Genomic DNA, 14,376 nt, shown 5'->3' with positions numbered 1-14,376 from the left:
CCTTCCTTTATTCTATCCCATTTTTTAAAAAAATCTCACCCATCCTTCCTCTAAATTCCCATCATCCCTATTCAATTTTCTACCTTTCCCCCTGCAAATATTCGCGGCCTCGTGAACATTTCTACTCAGTTTGTTGACTTCTCTTCTAATAACCTTTTTCTTTGTGATCTTATGCCCGCTTGCAATTATATGTTCGGACAATCTGGTTTTGGGGACTCCCTCTCTGATGTCGTTCTCATGTTCACCCCATCTTATACGCATGCTTCTTCCAGTCTGTCCTATATATTCTTTACCACATTCACAACTAATCCTATATATGCGATTGGCTTCCTCAGGGTTTCCTCTCTCTTTTATTCGGTAAAATGTTTCTCTATATTCCGTGGTGCCTTCATTCCACATCTTATCCCATAATCTCTTATATCCCAAGTCTTCTAAGCGTCAACAGTTCGGCATCGTTGACATAACCCCAGAGGAAGTAGACCACAACCGTATCTGGTTTCGAGCCACCACCTGTTTCTCGGCAAAGCGCTGTTGTCACTTTTACCTGCAGTGTTTAGACATCCATTCATTCACTGTGACGTTTTACTCCCAAGGTGTTTACATTGCATAAAAATATAGCAAAACACAATAACACAACCTAGCAAAGATAGAGAACCGCAACCTCGCGTTTAGAAATCTCTAAAGAAACTGAATTAGCAACATCCCATTTAGTCCACGTGGACTTGACGAGAGCTGTCACTTCTTGGATGGACGCTATTGGTGGGAAAGGTTTCAGGGGACGATTTATTGCACTCCACGTGGACCTGACATGTGGTTGTTAGGGGGAAAACTGATCTTTCGGGACTTTCTTTGAAGTAAAGTGAGGTTTCTTTGGGGACCAGCACTATACTGTTTTCTCAATTTTTTCGAATAACCCTTTAAAATACGGGATCCCTACAAACCTAACTTTCTCCTTGCTATTTTCTTCTTCCCCCCTCTTTTGTTTTCTCCTTCCTATCTTCATTTATTTCTCGGGTAATGATTTTCTGCGCATTCTTTTTTATGCCTTTCATTTCATGGTTCTTAAATCCATTTTTCCTCCCTACCTCCATTATGCACTCCTCTTCCTTTACCCTTTCTTCCTTTCCACTACATAGTATTCCTGCCATAATAAAGAAGTTAAAATATACATTCCTTTTAACCCTGCCTGGATGTTCAGATTCTTTATTGATGTACAAATCCCCTGATAATTGTTTATGATGTACCCCCGTTCTTATTATCTTACCCATCTTAGTAATACTAAGGTCTAGGAAATTAATTCTATCACCTACAAGGTTTTCTCTGGTGAATTTCATGCATTCGTTTTGTTTTTCTATACCTTCATACCTTATCCAACTCTTCCTTCTTCCCAATTATTAAAATGTCATCTACGTATCTCCCGTAGTATTTGTTTCCACCTTTAGCTTGTTCTAGAGCCGCCATCTCTATGTAATGCATATAAATGCTGGCGATGATTCCGGATACCGGGTCACCCATAGCCAACCCTTCTCTCTGCATAAATATCTTATCATTTACGTAAAAATAGTTGTACCCTGTAACCAGAATAAACCACCTAACATACTCCCATGCTATTAAAATGTCCACCCCTTTTTCTAACAACCACCTCTGTAGACAATCCGCAGCCCTTTCTCTGGATACATTCGGGTATAGGTTGACTACATCAAAACTACTAATTTCATCCTCTTTACTAAGTTCTAAATTTTCTAAGGCATTTTTGACTTCCCACGAATTCCTGATACTGAACTGTGTAACTTCATTTACTTCCCTAATCCTTTTTACTAGTACTTTGGCTAAACCGTATCCCGGATGTGCGTATGTTGGGATTATACACACAAGGAAGGTATCCCCTTAAGACCCACAATCTGAAAAATCTCGGAGCATGTAATTGGGGTTCCACTGTACAGGGTGTCCCTTAATGATGGGAAACACTTTATTTTTGATTTACAAGAGCGTGGACACTCACCCATCTTTAAAATGTATTGTATTTCAGTCTGATTTTGGGAGTTAATGTTGGTTTAATTTTCAAGTCATTGATCCTTCATGATGTTGCGGTGGATGACAACAGACATTCCATACATTATGGAAGCATTCTTCACCCGCAGAAGATCCATCATCATAGGAAAAAGACGATTCGGACAGCATTTCCAGGAGCGTACGTCATCGGAAGTGTTCAGACACTCCACATAGCTGTGCAACTCCAAGAGAGCATCTGGGAGAAGATAGAGGTCATTATAGCTGATGTGCCATAGTGAGCATGACACAGAGTCCGACAATATTCTCGTCAAGGTGGGGACCATTTAAGGAATGTGATATTGAAAACTTGAACAGGGATAAAAATCCTGTACCTTGGTTGTTTATTACACATAATCCTTAATAAATGTGCTTCTTCCGGTCCTAGATAATTGTGATTAAAATGTGACCCATAAATTATGGGCCACATTTTATATGTATTTACTTTATCTTGAATTGAGTCATTCAGGATATCCATGGAAATTGATTTTCTTATATCAAATTCGTAGAATATCAGCTCCCAGTATAGGTTTATTTAATATCAGTACTTTATTGGTAATAGTAAAAAAATCTTATCGGTCTATCACTACTCTTAAAAAAATTACTTGAATTCAAATACAAAAAACAACAAACCTTGCATCTGCAGACACCCAAGAGGCTGGTATCTTCTTTGTTCCAAGTTGATTTCCACTTTTCAGGCCATAGCTTAAGACTTCAATGTATGATTTCCTTATCACAGACACATGATATAAAGTTTCTTTATGCACAAACCACTTGTCACTAATATATCTGTAAGAAAAAAAGAGACGATATAAAATTGGAAAATACACTATCAGTTTCCTAATGTAACATGTTGAAATCTTAAAAAAAAAACAAAAAAAAAACACTATTCCTGTATTGTTAGGATTCTCATGCCCATTTCCCCCCTAACATTAATCGGAAATATACAATGTACATTAAGGTAACAATTCCGAAGGTTTAATTATTTTTTTCGAAGTAGCAGAATTGTAGAAATAATTGTTACAGTAAATTTCAATCTTGGTGAAAGTAATTACCACTGTTTGGAGTTCGGAAATGTGCAAATTATCAGTGACACAAAAACTACCTTATGCAACTATCCATGCTACCCATCGACAAGGCATTTTTCGTTCATAGAAGAAAGAAAAGATATCACAGAATAGTGATAATAATTGTGAAAGTTAATTTGAAGTTTTCCTTGCACTTCTGGAAAGTCATACTTATCGGCGGAAAGATGTAAAAGCTACCTTACGCAAATATTTCAGTTTCCCACCAACAAGACATTCCACAGACTACTACTAGCTGCTGACTCTCCAAATGAGGCTCGAAGGGGTGTCATGCTTGAGACCCTCCTAACCTAACTATGAAAGCATTTAAGGACATTATTTTAATGCTAAAAGCCCTTAACCTGGCCCACCTTACCTAACCACGAAGACATTTAGGGATGTTTTTGGTAACTGGAAACTACACAATAGCTCACCACGCAGTTAACGGACTGATTCAAAAAATCCCTTCGCACCACATACATATGACCTGTATGACAGCATCAGCCCATAACTAAGATGGCAGTAAATGAATGACTGGTGCAAGAAAAGTATTACATGAGAGCATATGGAAGTGAAGACCCATTCTCAAGCAAAGAAGCAGTAAGTCATCAATAAAACTCCAATGCAGTGGAGGTGATTACGAGGGGCAGTTGCCCCCCACCCTCCCCCTTTTTGCTCCCGTACTATGTTAAAACTTATCTACATATGGAAATAAACTGTCTTTGCCCCCCAACCAGTTTTGGAACCCAATCACCTCCACTTCTCCGAAGTATGTGTTAACAGGTAAATTGAACCATGTATGGGTAGCATGATGAAATTGCAATTAAACAAAAGGAACTTGGGCCTTAAAGTTGTTTACAATATAATAAGAGGATTTTTAATTGACATACAGCAACTTATTGTGTATTCCTCCTTCCACGGAGGAAATTCGTCCTCACTCTCCGTCACCCCTACTCTGCTTATAATTTATGTAATTATTGTTTGCAGAACACTAAATATTTTTATCAGAAGCCACCACTGCTTTGTATAATACTATGGATTAGAAAATTTAGAAAAAGCTTACGTTTTACCAGTTACTGAACACAGAGTTGATCCTGTAGCTAGAGGCCAGCATAGTCTGCCTTTTACCTACCCACTGCCCGCTTGCACGCGATAACAGGTTTACCTGCTCGCCTGCCCACGGCAACGAGTCCACTTGCGTCTCTACCCGGGTTCTTGGTCTTCAAGGCGCTCTGCGCTTACAAGGTACCTGGGCATTCATCAAGACCCGGGCACCTGCAAAACCTGCTGGAAGGAAACAGCCCTCCGGCAGCGTGTCGCTCCAGGTGTTTCATCACCACGTGGACGGCTGCAGCCAGTGTTGCCTACTTACGTAGCTCCTGAATCCTACGAAGTCCTAGGAGGAGCTTCTTCTCCAAGGAGAATTTATATACTTAGCGATTTCAGTTCAGCGTAAGCAGTTTTTATCTTATTGCCAGGAAATGAACGCAATTTTACAGTTTCATTTTTCTAAATGAATGATCGAGCAAACAAAAATCTCCTCACTGAAAACTAATTGTTTTTCATTGCATGGTGCCTTAACCAGGCACGCAGTGGCGCAACCAGAGGGGGCAGGGTGCATTGCTCACAACCTTGGACGGAAATTGTCTAGAGGAGGGGTCAGGGTGGGGTCAAACATTAAAGTACAAGTCTCATCAAGTTCAATGCCGTAGCAAAGGGGTAGCGGGAGTCGGCCCTGAGCGCCGAACGATCTAAGTGAGAAAAGTTTTAAAACAGAGAATGCTATGGCGGCTCGTGATATTATTTGTTACGAGTTGGATGAATTAATTATGTAATACGTCGCTCCATGTGAAAAGAAAATATTGTAGATGGAAATTTTACATGCCATATGTATGTACATTCGGAATGCATTTATCATGCACTTTCTTTCTTTCAAAAATAGTTTGTGTGCTTGTTTTCCATTATTAGCTAATGTGAAATTGACGTGTTGAAAAAAAATATTTCTAATCCTCTGTTTCAACACAAATACGTGAGAACCGACTTCTACCCCCTTTTTGCGTGATTTATGAGGATAATAATGCCTTTCATGCTACTTTATTACTATTATTGTGATTGTTGTTGTTGTTACGTTTATCCAAGTACTTGCCCCCCCCCCCCAAACGAGGGTAACGGCAATGCCCCTGGCTGGCTACGGCCCTGGTGTTCGCAGTAGAACAGTGTGTTGTTTGACTCGCAACCTCAGCGTCGAACGTGACATGTTTCAGTCCTGCCCTATATCACTATATATACGTATATTGGTTATTTACGACATATACTTATGGATCCTGTGCCACGGAAAACCTATTTCAATGTGTGTGTGTGCAGGGGGGGGGGGGGGTAGCAACATTTGTAAATCTCATTTCATTGGTGATGTGGCTTACGAAGCTTTGAGTTCCCTTTTTAAGTAGTGAAAATCTATTGCAGTTGGCAACACTGCAGAACGGTGTGGGCCCGGTGCAGTTTCTACTCGAAGCAACTACGTCATGCAGAGGGAGGGGTCTGCAGTTGATGGAAAGAACGAACTGAGACCTACTAGGTATTGTAAGACTGCGGGTACCCGGCAGGTCTACAATGCCTGCCAGGAACGATCTGGGCAGGTGGCCAGACAAGCTGCTCAAGCGAGGGTGTTGCGCAGGTTGCATGGTATTTCAGGAGCGATATCTTGCGAACGGGTCTGCTCCAGGTCTTGTGCAGGCCTCTGCCTGTAGCAACACTAGAGGATCGTTATTTGAAGGTAAGACAGTGAAAAACACATTACAGTTAATGACACTTACTCTTTAGTAGAACCAAGCGAGCCGGTCCACTCCCATGTCAAGAATCCACTAGACAGATCCCAGCCTCGGACATAAAATGGATTCTGGCCTGATACCGTTACAACTTCGGTGTCTACTTTCAAGTAGTTGATGCAACCTTGATCATCTTTCTCTAGAACTTGTCTCCATACTATGTGACCTGAAATATATTTAATCACTAAGTTTAAAACAGAAAAATACTTCAAACACACAACAAAAGGCATGGGTGTTGCCAGCATTTTTTTCAAAGTGGTCAGATCATGGATACATAATATATTAGTAGAAATAATACTGAAATAATAATTATAAACTAACATTATTGCCAATTTGTTACTATTACTACTATGACAACATGGGGCCTGCCACTGATCATTGTGGAATTTGCCCCAAAGGAATTTATTGTCTACCAGAATATGTCAATGTATTGTATGTATGCAGCGTAGTGTTTGAAAAATTTCCAGATGGTGAGGATTCCAGTAACTTCACTCCAAACAAAAACATATTAAAATACTCATGCCCCGAAATAAACAGATGTTAGCTAAACATAGCACATCATTCATCCAATAGGTTAATTATGTTTTCCACTTTAAAAGTTATTCCTGCTAAGAGTTTAAAATAATAATAAAATGATGTAGATATTTTCATTTTTCAAAAATAAAATATTTATGAATGAGATATACTTCTCCTAGCAATATAGCAGTTAAGGTGAATTATTTCACGTACTTTACCATAACTTTGAGGGCAATTACCCCTCCTTACCACCCTCATATCCTGCCTACGCTCTCATCAAATTTAACACTCATCATTCATTTATATTTACATGATTACCCTAAGGATGCAGAGAAGGGACATAAGCTTCCTACATATAATAGTTAAAGTACTATAAAAAGAACAAACAATTATGAAAGTTTGACTGCTATGAAGGATAATAAGTGTTAGTGTGGTAGTGCACATTTAATGCATAATGTTCCAACTTGGACTCTTATTATCAGTGTTATACAAGGTGGCCACTCTAGGACCATGATAAAATTCACGTATAATTCCCGGTTTTCAAGGAGAACTTTCCAAAAATTCAATGATACGAGAAGATGTCTTCTCTTTTTCAACCTTATGTATTACCACCTCTCATCACTCGCCCACACACACAAATATATTACCAATATATAAAGGGTCTGTGCGATTCCAATGTGTCCAAAAATTCTAATTCAATTCAATTGAACAGTGTATATATACAGCATTTAATTTAAGCTGTGGAGTATGCATTTGCCATTTCGATACTCAAACTAGAAATACATCGATAAACACAAGTCACAAATTTTATGGGATATAGTAATCTACGAGATATTGTAAATTGTTTAAGAATTTCAAATTTACATAATCAACTTCAAGATATCTTATCTTGCAATAATCTTCCGTATGTCAGATAGATTGTTCTGCAAAGGACACTAACAAACCAATCAGACTGAGAGAATTATTTTTATTTTTCACGCAGCTTTCTTTTCTTTCCTCGATAAAAATAAAAGGTAAACCGTGAAAAAGAAACTGAGAAAGACAGATCTTTTCTCTCTCTCTTCTTTGTCACCCCTTCCCACCCCACCCATCTTCTTTTCTTCCTCTTTCTATTATTATTATTAGAAGAAAAAGAAGTAAGCAGGAGTGGAGTGGGGGAGCTGTTTAGAGAAGAGAAAGCAAAAGGCACGGGGCAGGGGAGGGAGATGGAGGATATTTTTCAATGCACCTCCACCAAATCCTCATCCTCTCTGATCTCTCCCTCTCTCCCTCTTCGTGGTGGGAAAGGGTGACATTCTTCCCCCCTCTCTCTCTCTTTCTCTTTCCTTCTCTCATGAAAGAAAAGAAGAAGAGGAAGAGAAAAGAAGATCTCCTTCCCTTTACACTTTCGTCCCACTCTCTCTGCCGAAAGAAAGAGAGAGAGAGAGAGAGTTAGGACAAAAGAGAGAGAGATGGAAAGAGAAGGAAGAAAGAAAGGAAAAAGAAAAGGAAGAAGAGAAAATGAAGGAAAAGCAGTCATGTACTCTCTCCTCTGTCCCGCATGTACGTACGTACACGTACGTACACACACACACACTCAATCATTCACTCTCTCTCTCTCTTTCTTTCTGGACTAATAAAAATTGCAATTTTTCACGTCTATGGACAAAAATTCAAGCAGAATTCACCCATACTTCCTGGCCACAATAATTCACGCATAATTCCCAGAATTCAAAGAATTCCCGGTGAGTAGACACCCTGTTCTAAATGGCTACATCCAGTTCTCGAATTGGAGGAGAATACTATCCTCCAGTTAAAAAATGTAAAAGCAACCCCCCTAGGAATTTCCACTTCAAGCATTGACAGGCACTTAACCATCATAAGATAGGAGTTATTGTTTGCCGAAATAAGGTGCTGTTGTATCAACACAGTACTCAAGACTAATTCAGATTATTATTTTTTTAATCTAAAATATCAACATACCTGTCTTGGGATTTAGAGCTGCAATAACGTTCTTATCGGTTGCAACAAACACTTTCTTCAACACAGTAGACACGGTATCAAAAGCAGCATACTTAAGTTTACCTATGTACGGCTGTCGCCTGTAGAAGAGAAAAATGTAACAAAACTTTAATTACTCATTTCTTCTATCTGTGCACAGTTGCGTAAATATACACTTAATTTCTGCATTGTGAATGCTCCTCAACAGAAAATGTAATTATCTTCAATGGGGCTGAGCCGATACAGATGTATTGGCCGATACCAGGGGTATCGGTAAGTATCGGTTCCATGTTTTTCGCCGATACTAAAGATTTTCAGTGGCTAGAGTGGCCAAAAGAAACAACTCATTTGTCAAGATTTGTCCTATTTCAAAAGTTCGTTCACCCTTCCTTGTGACAGGTTGGGATCCCTCATAAGAATTCCTTCCGAAAATGATGCACCTTCCTGGGAAGCAGATGACAAGATCAAAAGCAAGGCTAAAGCGAAGGCACTGTGCCCAAAAGTGACCTTGAAGGCATGTAACTGCCTGGTGGTCAATGCTATGTGGAAATAAAAGAAACCATTCATTGCCAATTCTTGCTCGCAAACTCGTGGATTAAGAACATGATGTACCAGCATTATTATAATGCTAGACTCATTCCGGAGTTCCTGGGAAAGGGATTAATGTCGCTGTGGGAGGGAGGGTTGTGGATTTTCTTGTTGTGCTCTACCCTTCTGTATGACTGCTGCTCGATACTGACACTACAGTAACTTGTTTTCATTGCAAAAGACATAGAATAATGGACAGCAGGGTATTACAGAGCTGCCAAATGAGCATTACATATACAGATCTGTATTTGTGTATATTTTCCCGTCGTTTTCCTCCCTCTCCAGGTTAATCCAAACGATAAGAATGTTGAAGATTAGGCACATACAGGAGATGTACTACATATAAATTTTCAATGAAAAATGCAGGCTGGCAGCGACAAATCAGGCGAGGCCAGGCCGGCTCGGTAGCTCAGTGGTTAGAGCAATGGCATGGTATGCCAGAGAGCCAGGTTCAAGTTCTGGTCGAGCCTGCATTTTTCGCTGAAAATTTCTACATGATATGAATGTTGTTTACATTTGTGTTTATTCTGCATTCCTTGTGCAAGCTTAAATATTATTTTACACGCTATAACTTTCTCTCCCCTTAAAGACATGTAACAGTTGGGCTGAAAAGTTCGTAGGCTGACTCTCAGATGGCGTTACTAGAATTAAATCCATGTGATTTTTACTTAGTACTAACCTTCAAAAGATACGTGTATAAATTTCACAGCTGCCGGATAATTAGTTCGTGAGATATAGCATTGTGAGTGAAGCAGCTTTTGTTATTGTGAAAAAATGGATAAAAAAGAATTTCGTGTGTTAATAAAGCATTGCTTTTTGGCGAAAAAAAATACTGTTGAAGCCAAGGCTTGGCTTGATGAACATTATTCGGACTCTGCACCAGGAAAATCAACCGTTGAGAAGTGGTTTGCTAAATTTAAATGAGCATCGAAGACGATGCACGCAGAGGCTGTTACCGACGAAAACATAAAAAAAGTCCACAAAATAATTTTAAATGATCGTAAAGTGAAGTTGATCGAGATAGCTGAGACTTTAAAAATATCAAAGGAACGTGTTGGACATATTGTGCATGAATATTTGAACATGCGAAAGCTGTGTGCAAAATGGGTGCCGCGCGTGCTCACAATCGATCAAAAGCAACAACGTTTTGATAATTCGGAGCAATGTTTAGCGATATTCAACCGTAATAAAATTGCTTCCCCATCCACCATATTCTCCAGATCTGGCCCCCAGTGACTTTTTCCTGTTTGCAGACCTTAAAAGAATGCTCGCTGGAAAGAAATTTAGCACTGATGAAGAGGTAATCGCCGAAACTGAGGCTAAAGAGAAATCGTACTATAAAAATGGCATCGAAAAATTGTATCACCGCTATAATCGTTGTATCGCCCTCGAAGGCAACTATATTGAATAATAAAATCGAATTTTGTCAAAAAAATATTTTTTACTATGTTAGCCTACGAACTTTTCAGCCCAACTGTTATAATGAATTTGGGGATCATGAAATGATCTGTTGGCACAAGTGCAGAAAGTATCGTAGCTGGACTAGTTGAGTCTATCAAGGGCTCAGGAAATGTGACCATGGACAATTGGTTTTCTTCAGTGCCTCTGGTAAATAAACTTGTTCGTACTCATAATTTGACAGTCGTTGGGACGATCAGAAAGAATAAGTAGTAAACACCAAGAATCGTCCAATGAACAGTAGCCTCTTTGCTTACAAATGAGAAGATGTCACAAAGAAAGTTTTTGAAATCCTTGATGTTTGAGTTAACGACGAACCATTTGCATGCAAGACTCGCCATCACAGGCATACACAATGATCTGAAGATGAAGATAAGGCAGATTTTCCAGCTTCCTGAACCTGTCCATCAACCAAACCAGAACAATGAGGGAGTCAAATGTGCTTTCTATGAAAAAAAGAAGAATAGGAAAACAACTGCTTGATGCACAAAATGCACAGAGGCAATATGTGGTGAACACTGTCACAGTCTGCGGTAACTGCCTAGTGTAAAGTCTAGTAAGAGCAGATTAGCTTCAGGATTAAAGTTATTTTCAACAATGTAACTTTTCTTTATGTGTGTCTAAATTCTGAAAACAAATTAACATGTTGAAACAAAAATGAAATAAATATGTAGAATATAACAAATAGATGACTAGATTAATAAAAAGTTAATAAATGTATTAATGAGAAAATAATATCAAAAGATCTAGAAATACAAAAAATACAATTAAAGAATACTGAAAGTGGTTGTCTATACCAAAATAGCAAGGGTGAACGTCACGCTCACCCGAAACCGATGGCGTGACTCAAGTACGCGTGACCGATCGTGGATGAAGACCCACGTAAATATGATTGTTAAAATAGCAAGATCAATTATGGGAAACCTGATACGAAAATGGAAAGCAAGCACTAATTTGGAAATTTTCATCTTCATGAATACCACCATGGTTACGCGTCCTTAGAATATGCTTATCAAATATGGCATCCATTATATTTCAAAAGTAATACATCGCTAATTGAAATTGTTCAAAGCACGTTTTGTAGATTTATGTATAATAATTTCAAAATGTATCATATCTATTATGAATACAGTAATCTAAGTAAAAAAAAAAAAAAAATTATATAACCTTGAATCTAGAAAAAATTTATTGTCATCAGTTTATAGGGTAAATGTTCGGTATATCGGAGACACATTTCTTCATTTTTACACAAGAAACTACTTAAGGAAATAAGTTTCTGCAAGCTTTCCAACATTCATCGAGGTATTTTCTTTCATCGTGAAATATATTTGACCGGGAAATCATGTATTTTTCAAGAAAAATAATTCACCGCCGCACAATTGCCATTGCTTTCGCCACGTGAACTGTATGCTCCATACGTTTGATGACGTAAGCCCCAGTCAGTGTTTCCAATGCCTTTTTTTTTCACTATGCTTGCCTAACCGAACCAAACCTAACCTTATCGGAAATGGTTCGTGGGGCTATCCCTCAGCTACCGTGCATAATGGTTCGTGGGGCTATCCGTCAGCTACCCGTGCATAATGTAAAATTTTCACACATGACGAACACAATAGTAGGTATTTTTTGAAGAAGGTTGGAAACACTGCATACCCTCAACATGAGTCAAAATGTGCCCACCATAAAGTGTGTTACGGAAGTGAAGAAAGGAATCAAAAAATCACCCTGTATGTGAAAAATTGTCTGTTTTCGTGTAAAAAGCATAATGGCACCTTGAACTATGTTCCGCAATACACAATTGGGTAAAACTTTGATAGCTTCCCAACAGATTTCTTAGGGCCTCCCCGATAGCACAGTAGTAGCGTCATTGCCTTGTAATCAAGGGGTCCCGGGTTCGATACCCGGTGGAGGCACACAGTGGTTCAGATCTCACTTTAAACTGTAGGTAAAGTCCCGATTAGCCTTACTGTGCATAAAGTGGACTTAAAACACCAAATCAATCAAAAGAAATGGATTTCTTGATTTTTACACAAGGAACTGTACTACTTTCGTGTAGGTGAGACACCTATAAATCATTTTTTTCGCACTTCTTTACATTGCTAAGGTACTATTCTGCATTGCGGAACATTTCTTTAGGCGAAATAATGAATTTCTAACGGAAATAATGTCTATTTCTTACATTAACGAGTCCTTACTGTTCTTCCTTATTTCCATCCACAATATGGCGATAACGTACCTGTTCATCGCGCGTTGTGCCAGTGTTTTGTCGATTTGGAGTGTGCATGCAGAGTTGCAATCTTGTTCACCGAAAAATATCTACTTTCGTGCCCAGATTTGAAATTATGCTAATACCTCGCAAACCATTGACGTTAGCCCCACAAACCATTCACGTTAGCCCCACAAACCATTCCCCATAAGGTTAGGTTAGGTTAGGAAGCATAGTTTAAAAAAATTAAAAATACTCGACACGTCATCTTATAGTGAAAACATGGTGTGGTTTGAAACACTGACTACGGGGTTTACATCATCTAACACATGTGCAGAAAGCAAATGACGGCAGCAGCAATAGCGTGTCGAAGAGAGATTTTCGCAGAAAAACACATGAATTCGCATTAAAATTGATCAAAACTACATTCCTGAACTTCAACAACGCTAAAGAAAATGATTTGCGTAAGTACTTTCTTCTGTAAAAAGTCAGAAATTCGTCTCCGCTATATGAAAGTGTTACCAAATTGAAGGAAGTGAGTGCTAATGGTACCTAACCTAACCTTGTCCCCGTGATGGTTCGTGGGGTTATCGTGATTTTTGGGGGCTAACGACAATGGTTTGTGGGGCTACCCATTGATGTTTTTTGGGGCTAACGTCAATGGTTTGTGGGGCTAACGTCAATGGTTTAATAATTACTTTTTATGTGAAAAAAGGAAAATAGCACCTTGAAGATACTTTCGCAATGCAGAATAGGTAAGTACGAATGTTAAAAATGACGAAATAAACGAGTGAGAGGTGTTGGGACGCTATCGAAGTTTTACCCACAATTGGTAAGTACGAACCATGCGAAACACAAAATATCCGATTTTAATGTGTCTCCGATATACCGAACTTTTACCCAGTCTTGTATAAAAGTCTAAATCTGTTCACAACACTTAAATAAATATATTTCAATTCAATTCAATTTTTATGACTAAGCATTTAAGGCGAAGCAGTGCAAGGACCAAAAAAAAAGCATTTCTGGTTTACGCATTTAAACGATAAATGACGAAGTTTAGAAAAGTATGTTCATTTAGAAACACTTTATAGTAATTGTTCGGTGTTAGGGGGTGTAGAATAGAACCTAAACTTTCTATAAAGCGAATATTAGGACTTTGCTGTCCGTCGCATATGTGCCAGGTGCCATGCAAACATTACTCATCGTACACTTGCGTCATATATAATTACCAGTCAAATTTTCCTATTTGGTCCTCATATAAACAATAGCAACAACTAAATAGCACGAACAAACATATACTGTGTCGAAAGCAACTATTCATTATATACATAAACTTTTCCATTTTCCCTGCACGTTCAGTAATAAGCAGACGCCATATCCTGCATACGTTCAAAATCTCTCGCAACAATCACAAAATTTTATCGGATGTTACAATTCCAATCAGAAAAGTGGACAATTAAAAGATTCCATCTCAAACACACTGGAAATATTTTACAGATATGAAATGTTCGTTATTTTTATATTTTCCGACACTAAAAAATCTCGAATTGTAAGTTGAAGTAATTTATTTCGCATTTCTAGACTAAAAGAAAACCTCGAACTCCTAAAAATATTCTATCAGGATCCCAACTTGGTTATGATTTCCGACTTTTCGGGCACCAGAACTAGGGGTGGCGGGATCCTGAAAAGTCTG

The 14,376-nt window shown here is 38.6% G+C and overlaps 1 protein-coding gene and 1 non-coding gene across 3 annotated transcripts in view; one reads left to right on the top strand and one right to left on the bottom strand.

Moving 5' to 3' along the window:
• The window catches only part of EMC1 (ER membrane protein complex subunit 1), a 69,487-nt gene extending 55,416 nt beyond the window's left edge, over positions 1-14,071 (bottom strand). For both annotated transcript variants that reach the window (XM_083141544.1, XM_083141545.1), the window contains exons 1-4: positions 13,913-14,071; positions 8,417-8,535; positions 5,927-6,104; positions 2,683-2,838 (exon numbers count right to left, since the gene is read on the bottom strand). In XM_083141544.1, the coding sequence (XP_082997670.1) occupies positions 2,683-2,838; positions 5,927-6,104; positions 8,417-8,535; positions 13,913-14,025 (566 nt within the window). In that variant the 5' untranslated portion in view covers positions 14,026-14,071. The remainder of the gene's footprint in view (positions 1-2,682; positions 2,839-5,926; positions 6,105-8,416; positions 8,536-13,912) is intronic.
• TRNAT-GGU (transfer RNA threonine (anticodon GGU)) lies at positions 9,421-9,492 on the top strand. Its single transcript has one exon. It is a non-coding gene; the product is annotated as a tRNA-Thr (tRNA).
• Positions 14,072-14,376: the final 305 nt, after the last annotated feature.

This window comes from Lepisma saccharinum, chromosome 20 (assembly GCF_977018435.1).
Source record: "Lepisma saccharinum chromosome 20, izLepSacc3.1, whole genome shotgun sequence".
Classification (NCBI taxonomy): Eukaryota; Metazoa; Arthropoda; class Insecta; order Zygentoma; family Lepismatidae; genus Lepisma; species Lepisma saccharinum.
This window is presented reverse-complemented; position numbering and strand designations above follow the sequence as displayed.